This window comes from Mus pahari, chromosome 6 (genome assembly GCF_900095145.1).
Source record: "Mus pahari chromosome 6, PAHARI_EIJ_v1.1, whole genome shotgun sequence".
NCBI classification, from domain to species: Eukaryota; Metazoa; Chordata; class Mammalia; order Rodentia; family Muridae; genus Mus; species Mus pahari.
Genome location: NC_034595.1, coordinates 47075006 through 47101843, shown reverse-complemented (window position 1 = coordinate 47101843; position 26838 = coordinate 47075006). Strand labels below are relative to the sequence as shown.

General features: G+C 40.1%; 1 protein-coding gene across 9 annotated transcripts in view; it reads right to left on the bottom strand.

Moving 5' to 3' along the window:
• Fggy (FGGY carbohydrate kinase domain containing) overlaps positions 1-26838 on the bottom strand; it is a 379357-nt gene that overhangs the window by 214052 nt on the left and 138467 nt on the right. For all 9 annotated transcript variants that reach the window (XM_021199715.1, XM_021199716.1, XM_029540042.1 and 6 more), the window contains one exon: positions 23309-23424. In XM_021199715.1, the coding sequence (XP_021055374.1) occupies positions 23309-23424 (116 nt within the window). The remainder of the gene's footprint in view (positions 1-23308; positions 23425-26838) is intronic.

Genomic DNA, 26838 nt, shown 5'->3' with positions numbered 1-26838 from the left:
TAAAAAAAAAAAAAAAAAAAAAAAAAAAAAAAAAAAAAAAAAAATTAAAAGAAACAGTCTGTAGGATTATAGAAATTATAAAGCAGTAGAAATGGCATGTAACTTAACTGTTAGCATCTTCAACTGGCCTTGTTTTTGAGGAAGTTTTGTGTATGTGTGTGTTTCTTGGGTCTTGGTAATATTTTTATCTGTTTATTAAAGAAACACAAAAGGTATGGAATTGGGTGGGTGCAGAAATTAGGAGGATGTGGGAGGCAGAAAGCACTGTCAGAATATATTGTCTTAATATATTCTTCCATAAAATTTATTTATCATTGCTGTGTACTATGTCCAGGGTAGGGGGACACATATATTACAGTGTGTGTGTGGAGGTCAGAGGACAACTTTGTGCAGTGAGTTCTCTGTTTCTTCCTTCATTTGCTTCTTGGAATCAAACTTAAAAGTCATCAGGCTTGCATAGCAAGGTCTCAACCTCTTAAGCCGCCTCACTGGGCCCCATTCTTTCACTTTTTGGAAGAAAAAATGAGCACACAAAACACAAACAAACAAAAAAATCAAGAATCTTCTGCTGCCGTGGTTGCTGTGATAATATCCAACATTGAGAGAGGGCATTAAGAGTAAGGGCTGCTGGAAATGCAACTTTAATGAGATGGCAATTAGCCAACATGGTCCTGAGCTATCAAGTGTCCAGATAATGATCAGTTTTGGCTTGGGTATCATCTGTAAGAACCAGTGTAGGCAGGCTGCATCTCCGCCATGCTGCAAGATATGCCTTGGCAGGAAGCCACATAAATCAAAGAGGGTTGGTAATGTCCTGAAGGTAGCAAGCTAGTGGAAAGCCACATTAATGCTGACATGGAAATGCCTGAGAAGACTATGTGACAAAATACTATTCAGGTGCTACAACCTAGCAAGTCATAAAAGGGACGCAGTTCCTGCCCTAGTGAAATAAATAGGCTGAAAGAAGCATCGATGAATGAAAAACCCAAATGTGATGAATATCAAGATATGAAGTAGAGCTGGGGTTTTCACATCGACGCATCACCCCAATTCTGTGGAGCATTGCACTGAAGACATAAGGGAGGAACTGTGGAGCAAAATGAATATGAGTGATATACATGATTTCAGCATCTCCAGGGTTCTCAGTCCTGGGATGGGCTGCAAATCTGTGAGCCTCCAATTCAAATATTCTATTCCCTCTTGCTACATATTCCCCATAGGTCCATAGTCTATAGTTCCATGTGAAGTCTCAAAGAGTGTCATTCACATTATGTTCCATGTTTATGACACTTCTTAGGTACATAACCTGGAAAGCTACATTAGGTCTAGATTTTTTCAGTGAACCTAGACTTCAAAATAGGCTGGCTATTTAAAAATACATGTGCATATATACATACATACATACATGTATACATACATATGTATGTACATATAGACATATATAATTTATGTCTATGTTAGAATGATTATCTGTGCTGGATTTAATGGAGATAGTTTATGAGTTTCCACTGTGAAGCTGGGTCTCAAACATATTTCAAGGATAATTCTAGCTAGTGGAATTTTTACACTATGACCTGACTGTAGAATCAAACCCTATGTCGATGGGATTATATGAGATTAGTGATATGAGTGAGATATGGACGGCACTGGAGAGTCTACTCACTGCATAAAGTCACTGTATTTAAGTGCAGGTGGATAAGCACTTGGCTAGGAAGAGAAGGTGGGAAGGTGGCTAGCAGAGCAATGCCTGTGTGGGAGCTGAAGTATGAAAACGTGAATTGCGTCTTTTGAACCAATCCTTGGGTAGAGAAAGAACGAGAGGAGAGAGCCTAAGTTTCACACCAACTGCACATACTTTATCAGACCTTTGAGGCTCCTCCACTTACCAACCCTACCACCCCGAAACACTCAGTGTGTCCCTCAGTCCTTCAGACCCCAAAGTACCTCTCCTTTTGTCTCACAACACATAATTCTTGTGCTTACAGGGCAATTGATCATGAACCATCACTACATTTTTTTAGAACATTTGTTGGTTCCTAGCCAAATATCGTGCCCTTTTCTAGACTTGCTAGCGTGACTGTTCTCAATTTCCTCTTACTGTTCCTTGTCTTTCAATAAGTGTCAGCTCCTGTCTCACCAACCAATCTGTAGCATCTTTCTAGATCAGGTTATAACAAGCACACCTGTGTGTACAGCATACCGTGAGGCTCAGAATAACTAACAAGAACTCAAAGTACTAGCCTCTTAGAAGTACTCACATACCAAGTGACAAAGCTTAGGGACAAGCATGCCTATGTATATTGAGAAAAGCGAGAGATTAAGTCCAGCTCCTTTTGAAAGCTCAAGCTGCCTTCTTCACAAGGCAAAGTGACAGTCACAGAGTAGATTCACTGGCTTCAACTCTTGACTTGGATGTGTAAAGCTTGGGAGTTGATTTAAGCTCTTTGTGGTCCTGTTGCACAACCTATAAAACGGGGATAATGGTGCCTTAGAAGACTCTCATGTAAGGTTCCTGAGCCCTTACTTCTGCGATCACTGCTGAGGTATAAGAATTATTCAACAGCTAAACGTACTATGCTTACTTTCTTCTTTCCCCCAACCTGATGAGCTGCTATTTTTATTGGCTATTTGTATAAAAAGCAGCTACAAAGCCACAAACCTGTACCTTTATAAAAAACAGAAATAAACATATAAGGATGTGCAAAGGAGGCTCACACACAGAGAATTTAAGTGTGGTATGGTGACTTCCAAGAACCTTAGCATCTTATCATCCAGAGGTGGGTCTGACCTTAGCTTTCCTGACTCCAATATGCTATTGCATCTTCAGCTACCTGACTCAGGACCACAGGAGAAAAGAAAGTAGCTACACCTCCTCTTACAGAATCCTGGGCTACCTGCCTACACATATCTCACCAGCCAAAACACAGATGTGGTGGAATCTTGAGAACAAAGGCCTTAATGTGTCCCACGTCCAGCTAAAAGTCTAAGCCTGGGTAGAAAGGGGATGCCAGTGTAGCCTGCATGGGTCTTCCCTGTCCCTGCACCACTGCCACTGCCATGCCTGTGACAAAGCTGAGAGGCTTATTAGGGTTCTGTTTCATTTTATCAAAGCTTTGGGGTCCGTAACAAATCACAGGACATTTCCAAGCCCATTTCCTCAGGATCTATCCAGCTGCCTCGCTTTAATCATCTTGAAAGCATAGCCCCCTGAAGGGAAAGGTAGCTATATGGGTCTGATTCAGTCTAAATTATTGGAAAATTGATTTTTTTAAAAAGGTGTTTGCTAGCCAAGACTTCTGAACCATTTTAAGGAGCTTGAAGAAAATGAAACAACCAATCCTTTGAAGAGTAGAAGAATGCTTTGCCAAGAGAAAAAAAAAGCTGAGCCTACATACTGATAGGTTGTGGGATACTTTGTCGATGTTTTTTGTAATTCTTTGACGAAATTAAGCTCTATATCCCTATCAGTATCATAACTTTGCTTGAAAACATGTTATGGACTTCATATGAGTTATGAGCTATCAATAACGAATTAGTTTTATTACCAAATCTTTTAAAATAACGTAGACTGTAACAATTTTTGCCCAGCTATTACTTGCTGATGCATTTTTTAATACTCATATTTGTGGAGGAAGTCCCCTTTCATTGACATAAACTATGACTTTGTCCATGTTTATTCTTTAAGGAGCTTACCAGATACAGAGGTAGGGAAGGTCTGTGAGAAGGCCTCCCTTTAGGCATATGCAAAGAAGGGAGACAGTGGCACAAGCAGAATACTCTAGAAAGGAAAGCAGGAAAAGGACAGGAAAGAGCACTGAGAATACTCTGGATGTGACCCTGCTTAATGTCATGAGTCAGAAAACCAATAAGCTGAATGAGTCAGAAGATCCTATGAAAAATGCAAAGGGCTGCAATGAGTGGGGATGCATTTGCTTATAACAGTATGAGCTCTTCTAGGCAGGCAGGCCTGTCCCCCATCAAGAGGACCGAGAAGTTAGTTCCATTGCCTACCCTCAGTTTTCACACATAAGGCAAAAATACAAATAGGACCCACATCTCTTTGGTTTCTGGGACATTAATCTGATAACTCCTTTAAAATGTTGGACAGTGATGCCTAGACAAGGAATACTCAAGAATACTAAACCAGCATAATCTCTAATTGCATTCTAAATACTTACCCCTCTACCCACAAATGACTGTAGTTCTGAGAAGCTTTTTTTCAGCAGCAGCAGCAGCAGCAGATGGAGACTATTACAGAAATACACAGCTAACTCATCAAGATGCAGAGAACAACAAACCATGAGATGCCAAGCCCAACCAATACATCTATAATATAACCTCACCAACCAATAAATATAAAATATAACCCCAACATCTAAGGAATATTACTTAAGAGGAGGCAGAAAAAAATTTAAGAGATAGAGGACCAGGAAGTCTTCTGAGACATTTTCTATATATGACAAGGAAGCTGCACCCTTGAAATCTCAAAAATAGTCATCTAAAGAAGTCTCTTATAATGACAACACGACTAGACATGCCAATGTGGATGGGGGAAATCTCAAAAGGCCTCATTGCTAGATGAAGTTCTATAAGCAATTTATGGCTACTGAAGGATGGTGGATCAGTCTTATATAGGGATAAGCCCCCAGAGGTTATCTAATTCCATGTAATAATCCCTAGGTACACTAAAGGAATTCAGCAGGGTATGCCTGTGTGTGTGTATATACAACAATAGTAACTAAAAAAGAAGGGGTTATGAATTTGAGAGGGAGTGGGAGGCACAGAAGATGTTAGAGGAGAGGAAGGAGCAGAAATAATATAAATACATACTCTTGTAGGAAATCCTTGAAAATTTTTTGAATTAAAATTTTACAAAGCAGTGCTAGCCTTCACACTATACTATGCCCTTTCATTCTCTTTTTATAGCAGTCACTAAGAACCTTGAATCTTTTATTCTTTAAAGGAGTCAAATTGCTGGGGGCAAGGTTCAGGATGGAGGTGGCTATTTGAATTCTGTCTTCCCAGGACTTCTAATTTCATGGAAATTAGAATAATAGTGAGGAAATTGCTTTAGATGAGGGTGTCTGCTCCTGCTTTGGATTTAAACTGTCTTCACATGCTAAAAATGAAATGCAAATTTTAGAAAAGCCATGGTTTCATCTAGAATGGAGAGGCCATCTTTAGATAGACAAAAATTAAGTGAGATGCCCCACTTGCTGACTCTAAACAGCAAAACATCACTCAAAAAGCAAAGAGTAAAAGTCAAAATGAAACGACTATGACTGAAGACCACAGTAGAAAATAAACCCAAGTTAGATAAATCGTGAAGTTCTTGCAGCAAGTCTCAGAGAATACACTGGTTTTTCTGAGTCTCTTCTGCTAATGACTATAAGCAGAGGATCACTTTCCCACGGTCCATAAGCACATCGCAGACAGGGACTAAAGGTACAGCCACAGTGCAGATGCTGAGACCTACAATACTCTTGCATGCTACCCTCAACAAATATCGATGAAAACAAGAGGAAAACTGACACAGGATTGACTTTCATCAGCATCCATGCTGAGTTTCTCTGAACTGTCAAATTGGGACAGACTAGTTGTCACATCATTCTTTGAAGTATTTTTTGATCCCTTGATGCAGGAGACTGGAGAAAGTGAAGAGTTTGCTGTTGGTGCTGCTAGTGCTGGTGCTGATGCTGGTGCTGGTGCTGCTGGTGATGATGTTGATGATGATGATGATGATGGGAATCGCTGGAAGGAATCTGAAACCTGGACATCTCCAGATGTGGTTACAGGAGTTACCTGGGGACTTGTTAGAAATGTCATTTCTCTGGTCCCACCCAGAACTCCTGGATCAGAAACTTTAAGGGGAAGAAGGGGTAGCAAGCTTTAGCTGTCCTCTGAATGGCAAATGAATCAGCCCTCATTTGAGAACTGAAGAGAGAAAATCCAGTCCATTCTGTTTAGAGAGGATGAAACAGAGGTCCCCGTTTCCTCAGATTCATTTTTATAAAATTTAGGTAATTAAATATGCAAATTTAATACTTTTTGACTTTGTGATGTTTTACCTCACTGAGCTTCAGTTTCTTTATCTGAAATGAAGAAGTCTTGGAGGGGGAGCTGGGAAGGGGAGCAACATTTGCAATGTAAATAAATAAAGCAATATTAAAAAAAAAATACCATTTCAGGAGAGATGGCTCAGTGGTTAAGAGCACTGACTGCTCTTCCAAAGATCCTGAATTCAAATCCTAGAAACCACATGGTGGCTCACAACTATCTGTAATGAGATCTGATGCCATGCCCTCTTCTGGTGTGTCTGACGACAGCTACAGTGCACTTAGATATAATAGTAAATAAATCTTTAAAAAATACAATTTCCTGTACTTAAATAGATAATGTATCTAATAGATGTGTAATAATAATAATAAATATATTCTATATACNATATACATAGAATAAAATTATAGTGCTTGGAGAAATATAATTCTTTGAGAAACATATATAACCAGCACCTTAAGTAAGTAGCATTATTACAAAGCAACAACTTGCTGGAAGCTAGAGATGATGCTACACACCTATAATTCTGGCACTTGAGAAGCAGATATAAGAAGATCACTGCAAAACTGTCTCAAACAACCAATCAAACCAACATGTTTGAGTGTGAGAACATTTGCCTATGACTCGTGTTTGTATGCCTCTGGGGAGAGCTTTGGAGCCTGAAGAATACAGCCTTCACTGAGACCAGTGCCTGGCAAGCCCACAGGAGGTTCTAACATTAGGCTATTTTGGAAAAATGATTCCTGGGAGAGCTAAACCATCAGAAGACTCAGCTGGTGAGAAAGGGATATCAGTAAACATGGTTATCAATTTGATGAGCACATTCGTTTGGATCCCTGTACGCCTTATTCTGTACCCGTAGGGCCTGAATTTTCTGAATAGTTTAGTGTATCTATAGGAGTGCACATCTTATTCAGTGTCTGGTTATGGGAGTCAGTGTTTTTCCTATATGTACACAGTGGGGTGGTGATGGTATGGGGAAATAAATCAACCATGCTGGCCAAGGGGTAGTTAGCAAAGTCCTGAGCTAGAATCTACATCAGGAAATAGGAACCTATAAAACAGGGTTTTGTTTTTTTTTTCTATCAATTTTTATTAGATACTCTCCATGAAACAGATCCCAGCACATGGTATTCCCAAGGGAAAAATACATGTTTCTCCATATGCCCAAGATTGAGATGTAAGTGGGCAGTAAACCCCTTGGAAAGTCTCTGTACAACCAAGTGAGGTTACTCAGTTCACTCTTACATTCTTAGCTGTATAAATTTAAAGTCAATAGTGTTAGCATTGTACACTGGAAAGACCAAGCCCATAGAAATCTATCCCGGGGACTCTGTGCCCAGAGTCCTCCACACTGATACTCAGATAGAAATATTCTGAGGCCAACCAGCTGCTTTACTCCAAGAACTTCCCAGTTTTCCACCTTTTCCACATCTTGCCTTGATTCTCATCACATTGGGGACTGTGAACTAACCTCTGAAAGCCATGTTTTCTCGAGTTCCTCCTTAGATAGCGGTATTGAGAGAATGTATTTCTGGCTATCATGAGATACAAGATGAGGTAGGGTGTCAGAGATGACCTCCTGAGAATGGAAGCAGCTTCAATTCACATGGACACTTTTGCCCCTTCCCTTATCCTTTTGCCAAGAGCACGGATTTGACACTGGAAGACCATGGAGCCACAGGGGAGGTGCTGTCGTGAAGATGGGAGCTCAGAGTGGAGAGAAGAGTACCAACGCTGTAGCAGGCCTACATGGGGCCCCACCACCTCCACATTTCCGAAGATCAGTGGAAAAACTTGAGGAAGTTATTATAGGAAGTCAATATCAAATACCAGTTATATGCAGAATGGACTACAGACAAGTCCCCACCAGGACAAAGCTCTAGCAGTCTATTGAGTAGACATGGTGGGAGATTGGGGCAAAACAGATTTGACATCACTTGAAGGTAGTCCGAGTTCATAGAAGTTAATTCACAATAACATCTCACAAAGGACTTGATATGGTGGCTGAAGAGAAAAGGGATACCAAGGACTTGCAGAACAGGCTGCCATAGCTCCCATTCATTAACAGAACAAAACAAAGCAAAATGTAAACAAACAAACAAAAAAGAACCCTACTTTTTCCTGTCTACTTGCAATCAGAATGCTGGAGAAAAATCAGGGCCTGGGTAGACTCCAGGGAAATTCATACTGCCCCTCTGCCAGGCTTTCACCACCCCAAAGTCTGCACATTCTCTTCATCTCCTTGCTGTTTGGGTATCTGAACTTCCTGTGGCACCATATCCATTTCCCAAGCGCCTCACTCCTCTGCTTCTCTCTCAGCCCCTCACTGGCATGCTTACTCTCATTTCCCAGGGAGGCAGAAGCTCTGTGAACGAACAGTACTCCTTGCTTCCTATTGCTTCCAGCTTCATACCATGTTCACTTTCTTCATTTACTGACTGCGGAGTCTGTCCTGAGAACGATACCTTCCCCTCCCAGAGTCCTTGCCATTCTGATTGTCTCTTCTCTCTCTGCTGTCCCCACAGCACTGCTAGATATTTCCTGTCAGCAATCAAACAACGATAAGCATGTCTCTCCCATCAGTCAGTCAAATGAGCAATGGAGAACTCCACCCATTTTGCATAGTCATCAGCTTTGGTGACCATCCCATCTCTAGTTCCTTTCTTGACAGCCCAGTTCCTTAAGTGCTGTCTAAGTATTCCTGTTCCACAATGATGCCTGACCTCACCATCTTGGCTTGAACCTTGATCCAATCTCCAGCTAACTGTGTGGCATCAAGTGGTTAACTTCTTCATGCTTCATGGTTGTCTGTTGTAAAAGGAAAAGGGGTATGCAGTATATTTCTCACTGGGTTGTTGTAAAGTAAAAAATGCATACTAAGTACTTGGCATAGCATCTAGTAACTGTTCATTAAATGCTAGTTATTAATCCCTATCTCCTGCCCTGCTATTATAATAAAGTAGCTTTCACTAAAGTTTCTCCTATAGCCTGAATACGGCCACTAAAATTGATGTGTTGCAAACTTAATATCCAGAAAAAAAAAACTGATGAGAAAGGGCCTTTAGGGAAGTGCATGAGTACATTAATGCTCACATGTAAACAGTCTGGGGTGATGAGTTTACTCTCTCGTCCTTTTGTCTTTCTCCCTGTGAGAACACAGCAAGTCAACCAATATCAGACACCAGTAGACTGTCTCCAAAACTGAGAGATACAGAGTGCTAGTGTTCATAATGTCCTCACCTGTAGTATTATGGAGCATATACAGATCAGTACACACACACACACACACACACACACACACACACACACACCCTACACACACATTGTATAAACAGACAGTTTTCAGTTTTCGCCTCCCTCTGCTTACAACCACAGAGACCTTTCCTCCGCATTGTAAACATTCCTGGTCTGGCTATATTGATGACCTTTACAGATATCTGCAGGTACCCTCAGCCTTGTCTTTCATGAACTGGAATTGCTCAAAGCTTTCTCACATCCATTTCTATTCTCTCTCTAAAAGTGGTTACACATATCCAGAGCATCCAACGCCAGTCACACTGCTGACATCCATCCTTACCTACTTCCCCAGCACAGATTAATACTGTTAGCAAGGTATTTACTAAGCACCCAGATTCTGAATTGTTTTCTATGTGCTATGTGCCATAGAGTATGCTCTAGCAGCTTATAACAAGAATGCAAAGATAATAAAAAAATAAAATAGACTAAACAGTAAATGAATCCAAGAATGAAAACAAAATGAAGTGAGATGAATTTATATTAGTGCTTACAAGCCCACTTCAAATGAGTCTCCAGTTTGCTTTGCATACTCAGTGTAGCAAAGGGGTTAAGGGACATTGTGAAAGTTGTTCAATGTGATAACTATGGAAAACAGAAAAAATGAATGTCATTACTGAAGAGAGGAAGAAAGGAGAGAGAGAGGGGAGAGAGAGAGAGAGAGAGAGAGAGAGAGAGAGAGAGAGAGAGAGAGAGAGAGAGAGAGAGAGAGAGAGAGAGAGAGTGACTGACATTGAGATTGATTGGTTGTGTTCTTATACCAGACAAGATCTACCCGATCAATGACACATTAAGAGAGCCTCGGGGAAGAACTAACTTTCACAGTACTAGAAGGCAATACACAAGCTTCTAAGGGAGGAAAGAAATAGTCTTACCTAGCAATGATGCCCATGAACCACACTAACAATCCGCATGACAAGACTTCCCTAAAAGTGCAACAGTGGTGTTCATATCTTGGTGGTAACTATAGATATCTAATTGTACCCAAGGCCTGCTTAGCAGGAGGGAAACCAGTCAACTGCCCCTGGCTTGTGAGGACATGGATCTTAGACAAGGACCTACAAGATCCCTAGTGGTAAACCAGTTTAATTCCTAACTGTAGTCCAAATACTTATTTGCACACTGACAGATAACTATAGATCTTATCAATCATCAAAATGCTTCTATTTTGCAATAAACCTAAAAAAAAAAAAAAAAACCTCCTCCACTTGTGTCTCAGGAAACACTGAGGAAAACAACATGAAAGTATTTTAAGAGCCAGAAATCCATGAAGGCGGCTATAAGATTGTGACTTCTAGTTATTACAGAAAAAACTACACTAATGAAATCACAACAGCATGTCTTCCTACACAGGACTTGAACAATTCAAACAACAGTTAGCATCACAATGCAGATGGGAGCAATCTCACAGGGTCCCATGCCTAGATGAAGAGGTAAATGCAATTAAATACTGGTGAGAGGGGGAGAATTGGTCTTTCCCAGGGATTAGTTCCCTGCATTGCTATCCAACACTGAGTACTCACCACTAGAAATATGAATATATATATATATATATATATATATATATATATATGTGTGTGTGTGTGTGTGTGTGTAAATACATATATATACACATATATATATAGAGAGATTCATAATATGAACATACATATGTAACCCTGAAAGAACTCTGCAGGCTGTATTTATATGATGGTTTGTTCCTATGTCTATACAAAGGCTGAAGATAAAGAATCCATAAATTCAGGTTGAACATGGGGGAACGGAATGGTGAATGGGGAAGGATAATGCAAATATATTTTAGTTCGATTTTTAAAAGGCTTTATATGAAGTCACTGAAGTTACCAAGCGGATATACTGCTTTCCCTTTGAGCCCCATACAGGTTAAGTACTGGTTTGATAGTACACAGCAGCATCAGGTTACAAACTCATGTCAGTCTAGCTCCCCAACAGTTACCCCCAAGTAAATCTGGAAAACAAACACTGTTTTCCCACAGTAGCAAGATTCAACCTCAGACCTTTGTGCATGGTGTGCATCACAGAACAAGCAAGACATTGCAAAAATTTTGCCTTTTAACAATGTGCTGGCAGCTGAGTTGCTTCTGTTTAAAGCCAAGATACAAAGTCCTTGACAGAAAAGGGCAGGAGGAGGGACAAAGAACATGAAGTATTAATAAGCCTCATAAAATCATTACCTTGTCCCTTAAGTAGCTTCTGAAATAGGAACGGCAGGGAAGAACACCAATAGGGGTATTTTGTTTGCTCTCCCCTCCCATACACTGTATATTTCTACAGGTAAAATGGCATGAAAATTTAACAGAATTTTAATGCCATTTTCTAGGTTTTAATGATACCACAAAGAGATCATCTTCATTCTGCTCACCACAAGAGCAGATGGGTCACAGGGTAGGTGGGTCCATGACTCATTACCTCCCAGGACCTGCAGAGGCTATCTGAGTAGCAGGCAAACTTCTGGGATCAATAAAGTTCAAGGCGAGGCGAGGCAGTGCCTGCCAGAAGGCCTTAAAGAAAGTCATTAGTCAACTAGTGACCCGACAAACTCACCACAGTGGCCCTCTGATGTGGATTCTCAGAAAGGTTGATCTGTGCTGAGAAACTTAAAAGGTCATGGGTATGTAGAAGTCAAAACTCACAGAACAGGGTTGAGGGAAAGAAACCACAGAAGAACCATGGAGTCAGCCAGTAGGTCACCGCGGTCACCGCAGACACCAAGGTCACCACTTACCTTCTGCATGACCATGAAAAGTGAGGCATAAGAGTGATGACATGCCACATGCAATGCAAAAGCTAGTGGGGCACAGGAGAAGCCTCTCAAGAATGCCGGATTAAGCCCTCTCTAAATGAATGACAATGATGACATAGCATCTAGTGTGCATAGGATCTAGATGCAAGTCGTATGCTAATAGCCTTCAGAGAAAGGAAAAGTAAACTAATTGTGTACTTGATGTGATTAAAACTACTAGTTCAGCCTCTCAAGGAAATATTCTCTTCCTTCTTTCCAGGAATGTCAGGAGCCATCTCCTCAGCTTCTGCTGTGGTACTAAGAAAGAGGATTCATTAGTGAAGGTGAGTGGTCTCTCCCAATCAGCACCAACGCGCTTGAGTGACAGGCGGCCTGGAGTTAGAATCTTGCTGAATGCCTACCATGCTTGTCTTGGGAAAGGTGATTTCAGGAGGTGAGTCAAACCCAGCCTGTTCAACTATTTCACACTGACTACTATATCCAGGTCCCTGCTCCTCTAAAGATACCACTCCCTACCTGCATTTCTGTGGCCTTTTAACTGTGAGGCTCTGAGTGAAACACATGCCTCCAAATGCAATCTGAGCTCTTACTGATCTTGAACTGAACTTCTGGCCCATGAGATTCCAGAATCTATGGCTCTTTTAACCTATGACCTTGAGCATCAGAATCCCCTGTGCTGTAGTTTCTTCATTAGTAAAATGATACAATATTTCCTACCAAGACTCGTTAGGAAGATTAGATTAATATTAAGAAAATACCTAGAAGTGATTGATATACAGTGCATGAACATTTGCTTAGTTTAGTCAACCTCAACAGCCTAACACTCTAGTTAATCCAAGTAACCACTAAGTTTATATACAAACCATAGAGAATCTGCATTTCCCATTTCCTGTATTTTAAATGAAAAGATAGGACTATACATGTACACTGAATAAATATATCCCTCCAAAAGAGACAATTGGAATTGGGAGGCAATTTGGGGGCAAGGGAGAAACCTAGGGCAATAGAAACTCCCCAAAATCTATTAGGATGGCCCTAGTTGAGATTTCTAGTAATAGGGAATACTTTTCCTGAACCTTCTATCTCCTGTAACCAGGCAAGACTTCCAGTGGTAGGCTTCATATACCAACCCAGCTGTAAAACCTTCAACCTACAATCTGTCCTGCCAGCATGATGTGCTATGGTAAAGATGACATAGAAACTGTGGGAGTAGCCAACCATAACTGGTCCAGCCTGAGACCTGACCCATAACATGAGAGGGAGCACACCCCTGACACTGCCTGGAGGACCAGAAACCAGAGGCCAGAAGGCCCTGATACTAGGATAGAGCCAAACATGACTAGGAAAACAAGTCAGTGAAATGATGGCTACTGACATTCTGCTAGACTCAGATTGGTGCCTAACCCAATTGACATCAGAGAGGCTTCATCCAGCAACTGATGGAAATGGATGTAGAGACCCACAGCCAAACATTAGGCAGAGTCCAGGGAATCCTGCTGAAGAGGGGAAGGACTGTTGGAGCCAGGGGAGTTGAGAGCACAAGAATAGCCACGGAATCAACAAACATAGACTCATAGGGACTCACTAAGACTGAAGGGACAATCAGGGACCCTGCATGGCTCTAACCTAGGCCCTGTGCATATATGCTATAATTGTGTAGCTTGGTGTTTTGTGGGACTCCTAACAAATGGAGGGGTATTTATGATGCTTTATTCCTACTTTGGGGACCCTTGTCCTCTTTCTGGGTTGCTTCATCCAGACTTAATATGAGGGGAAGTACCTAACTTATTGTAACTTGATATGCCATGTTTAATTGATAGCCCTGGGAACCCTGCCTTTTTCTGAAGGGAAACAGAGGAGGAGTGGATGAAGAGGGAAGAGGTAGGGGAGATGATGGAGGTGGTGGGTGAGCAGAGAGGGAAAGGAAACTCCTGTCAGGATGTAATATATGAGAGAGTAAGTTAATTAAAACAATACCCCTCCAACCCCTTCCATGTTCTCTTGTCCTTAGCCTCCTCTCAAATTGATAGCTTTTTTATTTTATTATAATTGCCACATAAATATGCAATATATAAAATACAACCTGATGAGTTCATTTTTTATTTGTTTGTGCACATATCATTCTAGGGCTGCAAAACCAATTATGGTGCTTATCTCTGGGAGAAGCTAATTCTCATCTCAGCAGTCATTTGGTACCTAGTTTTTTTTCTAGAGTTGGGACTCCATGAGAATCTCCCTTTTCTGAGTTAGCATGTCTACTGATGGTGTAATTGTTCAGGTCTGGCTTAGAAAGCCCATCTCACAATTAAATTTCTGGTCCTCTGGTCCTTACTATTTTCTCCCCCATCTCTGATAATGTATGACTGAGCCTCAGGTATATAAGTTGTGCTGCAGACATATCCACTGGGGATAAGCTCTGGTGATGGCTACATTTTATACTGTTGTGGCTTTATGTAATGGCCTCCATTTGCTGTAAAGAGGTATTCTTTGATGATAGATGGTAGGTAGCTGTGGATTCTCTTCTAAGATCCACCACCTCACTAGCCCTGAGAAATAGGCTGTATGTACAGCACCAGGCATGATTTTCTTCCTGGTGTGTGGGCCTTAAGTCTAATTACATAGTTGTCAGCTATCATTAAGATATGAGTGCAACTACTGCACCTCCAGGGATATCTTGCCTCACTGGTCAGTGCTATAGTTCATAGGTATTACAGTTACATAGGACTACCAATTTCTTCCTTCTCTTGGAAGCTTACACAGTAGTTTATGGTACTGTGGAAGGTAGACTGTAGGAAGGAAGCATTCAGGTTAGATCCAGATTAAAAACTCTGTCTTTTCTCTTAACTGTTGGTGTCTTCAGCAATAGAGACCTACCCTCAATCTCTAAGAGGCAAGCAAGAGCAATAGCAACAGACGACATTGTTTTGAGAGTCACTTGGACTACCCTGACCAACAACTAGATAAGAGATTTCTCATGCCTGGCACTGGGGATTTTGGTAGATAATCTATGGTCAGCATGTTAGGTCAGGCCAAGTGGTATAACTTCAATTAATATATAATATATGATATGCAATATATATCACATATGTTTACATATTATATGTAATTTTAGAAAAATATAAAATAATACGATTGCATCCGTCTTTATCAAACAATCTTGGTGGTTTCTGTCTCTGCTACCATATTTTTAATGAGCAAAAAAAAAGTTTTTTTTTAAAAAAATATTGTTAATGATATAGTAGCTGTTAGGGACCAAACTTTTGGGAAACTAAGATAATGATAACCATATTCTATTTCTGAGTAGCAATCCAGTTTTAGTTTCATAAGGTATGTGAAAACATCTTCAGCTTAGTCTATTTATTATGGATATATAGCTGGTGTGACTACACTGAGCCACAATGGTCAAAATATTCTCCTAAGTTGCACTTATCTTAAGCTCCTCTACTTCCATCATGGTTTCAGCATCCTCCCGAGCTCTGTTTCCTTTCACCCTTCTTGACTGTAGCCACACCAGTCTCCTTTCCATGGGCTCCCTGTGTGTATCTCTGTCTCTCACTATGTCTTTCTATGTCTCTTTGGTGCGCTCTCTCTCTCTTTCTCTTTCTCTTTCTTTCTCTCTCTCTCTCTCTCTCTCTCTCTCTCTCTCTCTCTCTCTCTCTCTCTCTCTCTCTCCATTAATCCCTCTGTCTGAACACCCTTTTGATCCCATTCATAGACTGAATGCATCACAGCTTGTTTAAAAACTTCTTCAGACATTTTTCAATCACATAAACATACATTCCTGAAAACAGCACTGGCCTATTTTTATAACATTTACCACAGAGGCAATGTAGTGATTTATAATGCTCCAATCCTCTGTATGAAGTCAGGAACCTCAGGGCCTTTAGTTCTTTTGTTCTCAGAATCTAAGAGTGCAACACATTGAGTTAGTGAATTAGAGGTAGGAAGAAAATGAAAGATTATTCAGTCATTGATATAACCTTATCTTGCATATCATGAGTCCACTTCCTGTACTATTACTCCTCTGAATATAAGTATCAAAGTCCTTGTGGGTTCTTTGCTGGATTGGGCCTGACAGCAGTCCAGTGATGACTCTATTTCTGCTATAGCACTGTAAATGCTATTGAATGTTGTGTTGGTTGGTTAGGTGCTATTTTATTGAGTCCTTTCCAGAAGTCACACATTTTATGCACATCATCCTTGTCCATCAAAGCCCTTCAAGCATTATTACAAACAAAGAAACTAAATCTCAGGGACAATTGGCACCTTGTTCATTTTATGCAGCCAGTCAGTGGTGTGCCTAGGATCTTATCCAACGCTTTTCTTACTTGAAAGCTCATGATTTCTGGATTCCCCCAAAATGAAACAGAAATTAAACTCTTTTTGAGATTTTATGGAAAAATAAATAACACAGAGAAAAGTATCCTTTTAAAGTTGTAAAGTACCGGGCGTGGTGGTGCACGCCTTTAATCCCAGCACTTGGGAGGCAGAGGCAGGCGGATTTCTGTACTGAGGCCAGCCTGGTCTACAGAGTGAGTTCCAGGACAGCCAGGGCTACACAGAGAAACCCTGTCTCAAAAAAAAAAAAAAAAAAAAAAGTTGTAAAGCACTGTAGGAACATTAGTCATAGATTTTCCCCTAATTATCACCAAAATAATGTGTATTTTTAATTTGTATATGGCTACATGTCCTTCAGTTCACGATAAATCATTCAAACAACAGTTAAAAATATCTCTAGCCATATGCAACTGAATAATTTAGACAGGCCTGTAATTCCAGCTAAGATAACTTCTTAGGGTTTAATTGTCTTATACCTTGCTTGGAAAAAGGTTGTGTAATCCCAATAGTAGTTTTTAAAAGGCATTTCACAACTTCAGATTTTGATAATAATTACTGGAATTATTCCAGGGTACTCTCTTTAGCATATATGACCTGTCAAATGGGAGCATTCAGGTTCAGAGGAATTAACAGTTCTTATAATAATAGCTAACATTTGCTAGAAATATTTTCCAGTCATTGCAATATACCAGAGGAAGTGCAAAGAGCTCAAGTTGCATATGGCAGAGCTTGCATGGTGCATAGATGGCAGAACCACAATTAAAATCAAGCCTATCTAAACCTGGAGATAAGGAACATCCTTTATGTAGGAAATAACCAATATTTTACTTAATTATTCTTGTTTGTCTACGTAAGTTAGTCATTTTAAGAGTTGATTTTTATGCTTCCAGATTCCACTGTCCCAGCTACCTGGACAGAGCATGCCATTGTTAAGGAAGCCTCTGGTGTCAGCTGAGCTGAATTCTGTTCTTGATGAGTGGTTCTTCCCACTCAGCTGACAACACCTAGTTGTAAACCTTCCAACAGGAGAACTGGCACAGAAGAAAGAAAGTTACATGGGTGGGAGCTCGGTGGTGGCCATGTGGGGATCAGGAGGCTGACTTCTCTTCTCAGGTGTGTCTCTAAAATGCTGCAAAATCAAGAAAATTCACTCCATATCTCTGAGGTTCAGTTGTTATCTCTAAATTGAGGGTACTAGAATAAGACCCTTATTTGCCTTTCCCTAATAGTTATTGATTCTTTAGGAGGAGGAAGGAATCTTGAGGGTTAACCTTACTTCTGAGTGTTTCCAATCATCTTCCAGATGCCAAACTGTAGGGAGGAACAGTACATACCCAAAAAGCTTCTAAAAACCATTACTTGCCATTATCACATCATGATGTGGTCATCACTACTCCCTTGTCCTTCTAGCTCTCTGAGGCTGTTCCTGGAAGGGACAATAGCTGAAATGGTATTTCTGGGAACCTAAGGGGTGGGTGTGCCATGTCGGAAGGTTGGGAAGGGAGTGATCCTGTACAGGGTGCCAGGGCACAGTTAAAAATGATAACAGCTAACATTCCTACAGGCTGCATAAACCATGCCCTGGGACATCTGAGATCACTCTTAACTTCACACTTCATGACAGATATTTACAGACAGGAAAGAAGGTAATCTACATGATCACAGAGGACAAATGGTGCCAGGACATAATCAAACACTCATCCTCACAGAAGCGCCAGACATGCGTAGTGTTCCTTGTTGCCTTCCCTTTTATTTGCAGATTAGCATAGGTAGTAATTTGATCATATCTTAAAAGCAATGACGCAAATACCATTACATTGAAGCTTTTACTAGTGGCCCACAAGGTATCAGTCCTCTGTCCTCTATCCTACCCCATCCAGCAATTTGATGACATCCCACTTTGACATTCCTCCATGCCTCTACATATATTGTTCCTTCTTTTGTAGAAGCATTCCTTCTTTTCTTGGTAAGGGGCACTCATATGTTTCAATCACTTTTCCAGTCCTACCCCTTGAGAAGACATCTTTGGTATCACTACCAACAACATCAACAAGTCTTATAGTGTTTCTTCATAGTACTGGAGAACATGCATTAAATACCATTTTTTTTTAAATGATTTTTAAATCACCTTAAATTGTATGTATGTGAGTGTGCCTGTATGAAATATGTGCACATGAGTACAAGTGAACTCAGAAGCCAAATGTGTTGGATAGTCCAAGAGCTAAAGTTACCACAAGCAGTTGTGAGCTGCCAAATGTGGGTGCTGGGAACTGAAATCACTCCTGCCCTCTTATTGACAATCTTGATAGCATTAACTCTTGAAGAAAACAACAACAACAACAACAACAAAAACAAAACTCTGATAACTCTAGGGATATGTCAAACAGGTAGGGCTGCATCCTGTATAGAGCACCAGGACAGGCTCACCACGGGTCTCTTCATGGGCCACCTACACTCAAGCCAGTGGTCTGTCTCAGCCCATGAGTCAAGCAAGTCAAAAGAATGAAGCTTGTACCAGAAACCTAAAACTAGATCTGTTTCCTCTCTGTGTGCCAGTTTCCTATATGGCGCATGAGTGGGTGGGTCAGTACCATGAAGAACCTAATATCTGAAAGCAGAGACAAAAGACTGAATGGCATTAGTTCCAGCTATTGTTCTGCCTGGAGTCCCTTCTTAAGTAGATGTTCATGAGGATCACTGTGAGCACTGACTGTGAAATAAACCTAGCCTATCACCTAGAACTATCATTTACTTCAAAGAATTGGTAGCAACTTCATTAAGCTTTTCACATAACTAAAGACAAGAAAAGATATTTTTTATGAAGTCCTTCATTCAAACATATATTGACTCATTCAGCATGCATTTCAACGGTATTTACTATGCTATGTGATTTTTCCCACAGTGTATGACACTTAAAATATGGTCTCATTGGGCAAAGAAAGCCAGTTTAATAAAATGGCAGCCTCCTTCCCCTCTGGCAGGCATCTTTTCCCACATGTGCCTTGTCTTTGCTCCTGTTTCTCACAGTCAGCAACTCTGCTTGGCCCCTGCATTTTCTAAGTTAAGTGTCAGGCTTCCCTGATCACAAATAATGAACAATCTAAAAGTTAGCACACTGTGTCTTCTGACATAACACAATTCTAAAGTGTAAATAATCTCTCAGAAACTTGGTTATGCTGGTCCAATAATTTTCAAAACATGGCCTCCTCCAGTAAAAACAATAAAATGTTTTTCCCAGGAAGTAAAAAGGCAAGTGTGATTTTCTGGAAGGGAGCCTGGATAATCGATTAGAACAGGTGCAGCTTTGCCTCTCTCCTAAGGATCTGTTCCCCTGCTGAGGTCTTCCTTCCTGCCTGCCTTTGATAGATGTTTGGGATTAAACAGGTGACTTGGGAATGATTCGCCTGGAACAAAAGGTCAAAATTTACTGACACAAATCATTTTATTGGACTTTGGGTAGATAATCCCCTATTTAAAAAAGAAAGAAACAGAAAGATGCCAGGAAGGGAGTAGGAGAAGAGGTGGGGAAGGGGGCAGACAGTGGGTTATGCTTTCTCCATCACTCACAACACTGAAACAACTGTCTCTCAGAACATTTTCTATTATATTCTTTTAAATCATAAAATTATTTCATTTACCTTCTACAATGTTCCATAACCAAACTGACCAAATAACAATGTGTGCCTTGTCCTTGAGACATACCATATTAAATATCACATTTGATCACTAACTTACATTTCATAAATAATTTATTTCAAGAGCATTCCTCCATGAGACTCTCCATTGCTGAGGTGTTCCGTTTTCAGGGAAAGCATTTATTTACAGCCTGAGCCAAAGAAGGCTGGTAAAGACTTGGCTAAAAGCTCCGCATGGAGAAAATTATGGTAATTGTATTAATGCTCCAATACAAGGCACTCGATGCTCAAATCTGCTAAAAGGTTTTGTGCTACGTCGCCCACATCTTGACGGGCAATGAGGCCAGGAGAAGTGCTTAATTCTTGACGGAACACTTCTGAGACTCATCTTTCATAGTTCCAAGAACTGCCAAAGAATCGGAGGAAGCTTCCAGAGCAACTCAAACTCTCCTCCTGGAAGTCTTATGCTTCGTGTTCGCACTGAAGCGTCAAGCTCAACCAACAAGAAAGGAAAGTCAAAAGAAACGTCATACAATTAATTCTGATAAATGGCTGTGTTTTAATTTGTGTCCAGCAAATTATAGTTCATAATATGTCTCCTTCTGACATCTATTAAAAATCCATTAACTTAACAGGCAAAAATTTAATAAAGTTACTCTGGAAAATGTCTGCTAGGTCAACATTATGGACTTTTAATGAATATTTTTTTTTTTGTAACTTGCTCTACTAGAAGAATTAACATACTAAATGAACATGTATCATATACAATATTAGAAAAAAAGAAAATGTCAACATAATAAAAAATAAGAGTTTAAGGGAGAACCATGTCACCTCAGATGCTATTAAAACCAGTAAGTTTAAATCTAGAGCTTTTCAAAGCTGGAAGCACTAAGCCATCTCAGCTTACCCCTCACCAATCACATGACACAGGAATTCCAATACAACAGTAAGCATTCTCAGGCTAGGATGGGATAGCTAAGGGTAAACAATGAAATGCTATGTGAACAAGGTTACAGTCTAGTAAGGAATCAAGACATGTAAACAGATTATCAATTCATTCTGTGTTTAATTTACCATGGGAGCTTTCCCCCAATAAACCTTTTAAGGACAATGGGTAATACTGATTTTTCAAAATGCCTTAAGTAACTAAAGTGAAAATCTGTGTTCAGGTACAATGTAGTGATGCTGGCTAACTTGGGACTTCTCTTCATGCTTAGATGCTTCTTCTAACCTCAGATGCTCACCTAGAAGCAAGGTGACTTGTGTGAAACAAGGCCTGAGGGATGTAGAAGGAGGAGGATTAGGATCACTGTCTCCCCCAGGCACTCTCCTCAGACAGGTTCTACCTTATCCCACCCTGGACCAAGTACAGATGCCTGTTTCAGTCTAGTTCAAGCTGGCTTTGAGTGTTTGCTTACTGAATTTTCTAGTGCTAACCCTATCAGAGGCCAGTTGTAGAACTACATCAGCTCTCTCAGTCTAGAATGTTCCAAAGAAACAAGAAACACCTTGACACAAACCGTAAACCTTGAAAGTGGTTAAAGGAATTTAACCTGACTTCCTATTTGTAAAATAGGAATATGAAGTTACTAGTTTTAAGAGGACAGAGTAGAAATCACCTAACTGGAGACCTAGAAGTCAGTTGATGAGCTTTCTACTTTCTTCCCTCGTTGTAAGCTCTGAGGCTTTTCTACCACCTCAGATTCTCAAGTGGCTTTGGCTGAGCCACAGATGTCCCAGCACAGCACTCTCCTCACTGTTGTGGCTTTGCTTCTTTGTCTAGAGTGAGCTAGTGGAGGTAGGGCAGATCACAGATTGCATACCATGACTGGCAGTCCAGGTGCTTACTTGAATTCTGCATGTTTGTTTCTAATATACTTGAGCTTTTCATAGAGCAATCATGAAGATTCCACCAGAGAAAAGTCTACAATAATGAACTATGGAGATCAGAAGCTTCACCAAATGTCACTTGCTGTTTACTAATTTAAAAGCATAATTCTCCCACTTCAATAGGAACACAGATGGGCATATGACCACCCAGCCAATAAATATTACATTTTTAAATCAGTTTGATAGCATAATAGGGTTTGCTAATATGTGATAGTCAATAAGAGGTAATAGAAGTGAGGTTATACTGCCTCCAAAAGAATGCATGTTTGACTCTTAGGTTGTTTCTTTAAAGAGTTATTTATTTTTATGAATATGAGTATAACGTTTCCATGAACACCAAAAGAGGGCATCAGATCCCATTATAGATAGTTGTAAGCCACCACATGGTTGCTGGGAATTGAACTCAGGACCTCTGGGAGAGCAGCCAGTGCTCTTAACCTCTGAGTCATATCTCTAGCCTCCCCCCCCCTTAGGTTGTTTTGATTCTTCCTTTTTACTTGCTGAGAACTTATGAGAGCTCAACAAAATTGCACTAATAGCCACTTGCTTCCTTTGTGTTCCATTAGAGAGGAATGAGCTATCTTTCATAATCCAATATACTTCTAGATCTTGTCATAATGGTATAGGAGCATATTAAACAAATTAAGAGGGACTTCTATTCAAGCATATGTGCCCACTTACCTAACTAGCAATTACTTACCAGAATAATTAGTAGTAATTATACAAAATAAACATCATTCTGTGAAATGGCCATATAAATGTTAAAGGTTAATGTGTCATAATTATACTTACGAGATACTGAAACTTGCACCAGCTAAATACCTACCAGCCACTCAGATATGTGCCATCTAGATAAAGCCACATAAGATTGGGAGTCTGTGGCTCAGCAAGCATTGGCTTATATCCTGCCTCCTGTCTCATTTCTGACTCTGCTAGTTCCGACTTTTCAATTTTATTTTTTCATATTGTTCTTTTGTGATTTTTCTTGAACCAAATTCATGAGACCACTCCCCTACTACTGGAATGATCCCTGTGTGCCTTCTTGATGATGTTACTCCTAACTGCTCTACGCATGATCATCCTGAGTCAGCACTGAAACAGATACGCTATTTCAGGACATATCTTCACAAACTATATATCTACCCAGTTCAAACAAGTCAGAAAAGTAGTATCTATAGACGTGGTTTATCCATCACAGCTGATATATTCTGAAAACCCTAGTCTTGGAAAAAAAATAGAGTATCTATAATGTAATTCAAACAAAAAAAAATCACAAATATCCTGATATATATGCACCAATGATTGTACTTTGGATTTTCTATTATTTTACCTATTTTGCTGTAATTATCATCAGTGAGATCTTCCAGTCCAATCATCTTCCAGAAGCTGTCATCCCAACCTTTCTCTGATGAATATGTCCATTTGCACACCAAGGAGCAGAGAGACCTAGAAAAATTGGAGAGAGGCAAGAGCAACAGTGTGAACCAGCTTCCTTCATATTTTGCCAAGTAACTGCCCTGGTGTCTTCAGTAGTGTGGTAGCACAGAGGAGACAGTAATTATGTGTTCCTGCTTAGAGAACAGGCTTCCCGTACCTGGGAATGAATGCTAGCTCCTTTTGCTTTCAGAACAGACTCAGTCTCCTACATAGTTTCTGGCCAAACAAACACAGTACATGAATATTTGAAACATGTGGGATAATTATGAATTATAATACTAATACTAATTAGCTATTAGATGAAACTAGGTAAACTTTTCAAGTTTAAATATAATATTGATATATCTATATTATAATAGTTCTTTATCATTAGGATTCACATATCAAATATCTATGTATATGACTGACATGGCAATTGTGGCTTGTATGAAAATAACACAAGAAGGGGAAGTGAATGTTCCTGGGCTGCTGGCCACGGGAGTGGAGATGAAGTCACAGGATTCTTGATATCATCTACTTTTGTACTTTCGAAGTTCTCCATTGTAAAAATATTTCTTTTAATGTCTGTTATAAAGCAAATAATATGTCACTATAATCAAAATCAATATCTTAAGACTGAAAGGTGTTTTCATCTTCATTTCACAATGTCACCCTTAATATTCTATAATTCTTCTTTAAAAATAACCTCACGTCTGTGAAAGACCCATGTTCTTGTATACTTCTTTGCCTCTGCTCCACCATTTACAGTTTAAAGATCTCCCAATTTTCTTCATCCTGATTCAATGTTTCAAACTCTTAACTTTAACCTAAGATGAAACTCCAATTTGTGATTAAATAGTTCTTTTCTCACCTGCCAGAAAATGAAAATATGCATGTATGTATGTGTGTCTGTATGCATGCATGCATATTTCACCAGTGCCAGAGATCAAATTCAGATTCTTATGTGTGCCAAGTACCATGGGTTCACACCCATGATAAAAGTCATGATTTTTTCACAGTGTAATTAATAACTGCTTTTTCCTAGGTACTACCTATATTTTTCAACCTGCTCTCCACATATTGCCCACAGCAAACTTTAAAAAACCTGTAACTCTTCTATGAACTCTTTGTGAGATATCTGTGTCTGCCTCTTGGCCACTCCCATCCCTGAATTCTCTGTTGTGCAGTACTAAGTTGTTGGTACACCCCTGTACTTAGCCTTTCCTTGTCACTACTCATTACTTTATTCTTCCTGGAATGGTCTTCTCTCTATACATCAGATTCCTAGTTGGCTACTATAAGTCAGCTCAGACTGTCTCTCTTCAGCAAGCCGCAAAAGAGAGCATGTTGAGCCAAAAGCCCCCCCCCCCCTCTATATATATATCTCCTGGCCTTAGACTGACTGCTGTGGCTTTATGCTTATTTCTTCCCCACCCCTCCCACGACACCTTTGTTATACCACAAAGTGTGCTTCTTATCTCTGTATCTCAAGAACTTACCTCATGCAAATGTATCTTTAGCTATAAAGCATTCTTGTTGAATAGAAACACTAAAAATCTTTCTTCGCATTGCCACAGGAATGTGGCAAAAGCAAGGAAATCACAGTCATACCATTTTAAGGATAAGCAAAGACCAATTCCATGGGACAAAGTCTTGATGTAACTCATTCAGTGATACAGAACCGTTCCCTCAATTGGTGTTCAGTGGCTACTATAATCCTGATGCTATGGTAGGCCTTAAGTGGCAAGTAGTATGCACAAGACCTAGTCCTTTATTGTCCCAGAAGCAGAAAATTCAACTGGGGAGACAGACATTCCATAAACAATTACATATAAAATCCTACGGTAACAATTAATCCTATATTTTCTAAAGAAAGTACATAGAGACATGAGAAAATATGATGCAATCTAGTGCTAGGAGTGGGTGCTTATGCGGTGGGGAAGAAGGTATCAAGGTAGGCTCCACAGATGATGTATCATTTTACTAAGGCCTAACATGAAAGTAAGCAAGAGACATTTATCATTAAAGATTTTTTTTTTTTTTTGATATCACAGATGGCAGAACATGTCAGGTTGTGTTAAGGGGCAGAAAAACATTAAAGAGGTTCTTATACCAGTACAAACAATATATATGTGCTGACTATATCCTTGATTTAAACAAGGTCATTCCCCCTTCCCCCAGTGGATCCATTTTCATTCAGTGGATGAAGGTAAGAGCTAATTATGAAATAAGCTCTTTAGTATGGGGTAGCCTAACATCTCCTAGAATGATATCGGAATTTTCAACCTTTGGGGGCTCTGATAGATTTTTTTGGAAAAAATAAACAAACCTATGAACAACAGATAAGGTCAAAGGATTGTTTCCAATACCCCTAGCACATGGGATTGCTCTTCAAGGCTTAACCCCCACCAACATTCAGAGACTCTGGTACCTCTGCTTTGGCAGTAACTTTCATCTTAATTAACTACTGCTGCTGTCCTCATTTGGTCCACTTGGTGAGCAGCATCTCCCTTACAATCCAGCTCAGTGTTGCTCCTCTGTGAACGTTTCCTCTGACCTCAAAGCCAAACTCATGGTCCCTCCTTTAAGGGTCCAGGTGAGCTGTAAATCTATATCCCAGGGAGGTTGACACAGCTGCCTGTCTTTACCCCCTTTCTCTTGTGCCTGACAGTGGAGTATCACCCTTTTACCCCGGCATTGTTCACAGAGTCTCCTTTTTTCCTTTTATGTATTGGGTAAGGATTCAAGATTGCGTTTAGGCAAAGAATGACTCAGAAATGATGGCAAACCAGTCATTGGTCTAAATTTGAAGATACTTTGTGTGTTTTAGCTTGTTCTCTTGAACCTTCATTTTTTTTTTTTTTCCCCCATGAGGAACCCATGCTGAGGTAGCTAATGGGGAGGGTAACAGAGAAATGAAAAGGATCACCTTAATCATGGTTAGATTACACCCCTAGATTGTCCTGTGTCAGCTAGAATCAGGGAGCTGAGAATCTGGCTGGAAGCAGAACCATCCACCAGAGCTCAGAGGAAATAACCTTCCCCTGAGCCAAGTAAATGAAGATTGGGTTCAACAACTGAGACCTGGTGACAGTTTGCAGCTGAGCAATTACTAATTCACAGCACAAGCAAATTAGTCCAAATGTATTTTTCTTCATTAACAAAGAAAGAAAAGCAAACCCTTATTTCTTAGAGTAAATATGAATACTAGCCACAGAGTGTTCTTTGGAAGAAAACGATTGAACAGGAGGCAGGAAGTTTTGTGGATACAAATTCCTCTGAAAACCCATTCTATATATATAGCTTACTAAAATGCAATTTAGGGGCATCTCTCTCCCCACTTCTCCTCTCTCTTTGTCTGTCTGTCTGTCTGTCTGTCTGTCTGTCTGTCTGTCTGTCTGTCTGTCTGTCTGTCTCTCTCTCTCTCTCTCTCTCTCTCTCTCT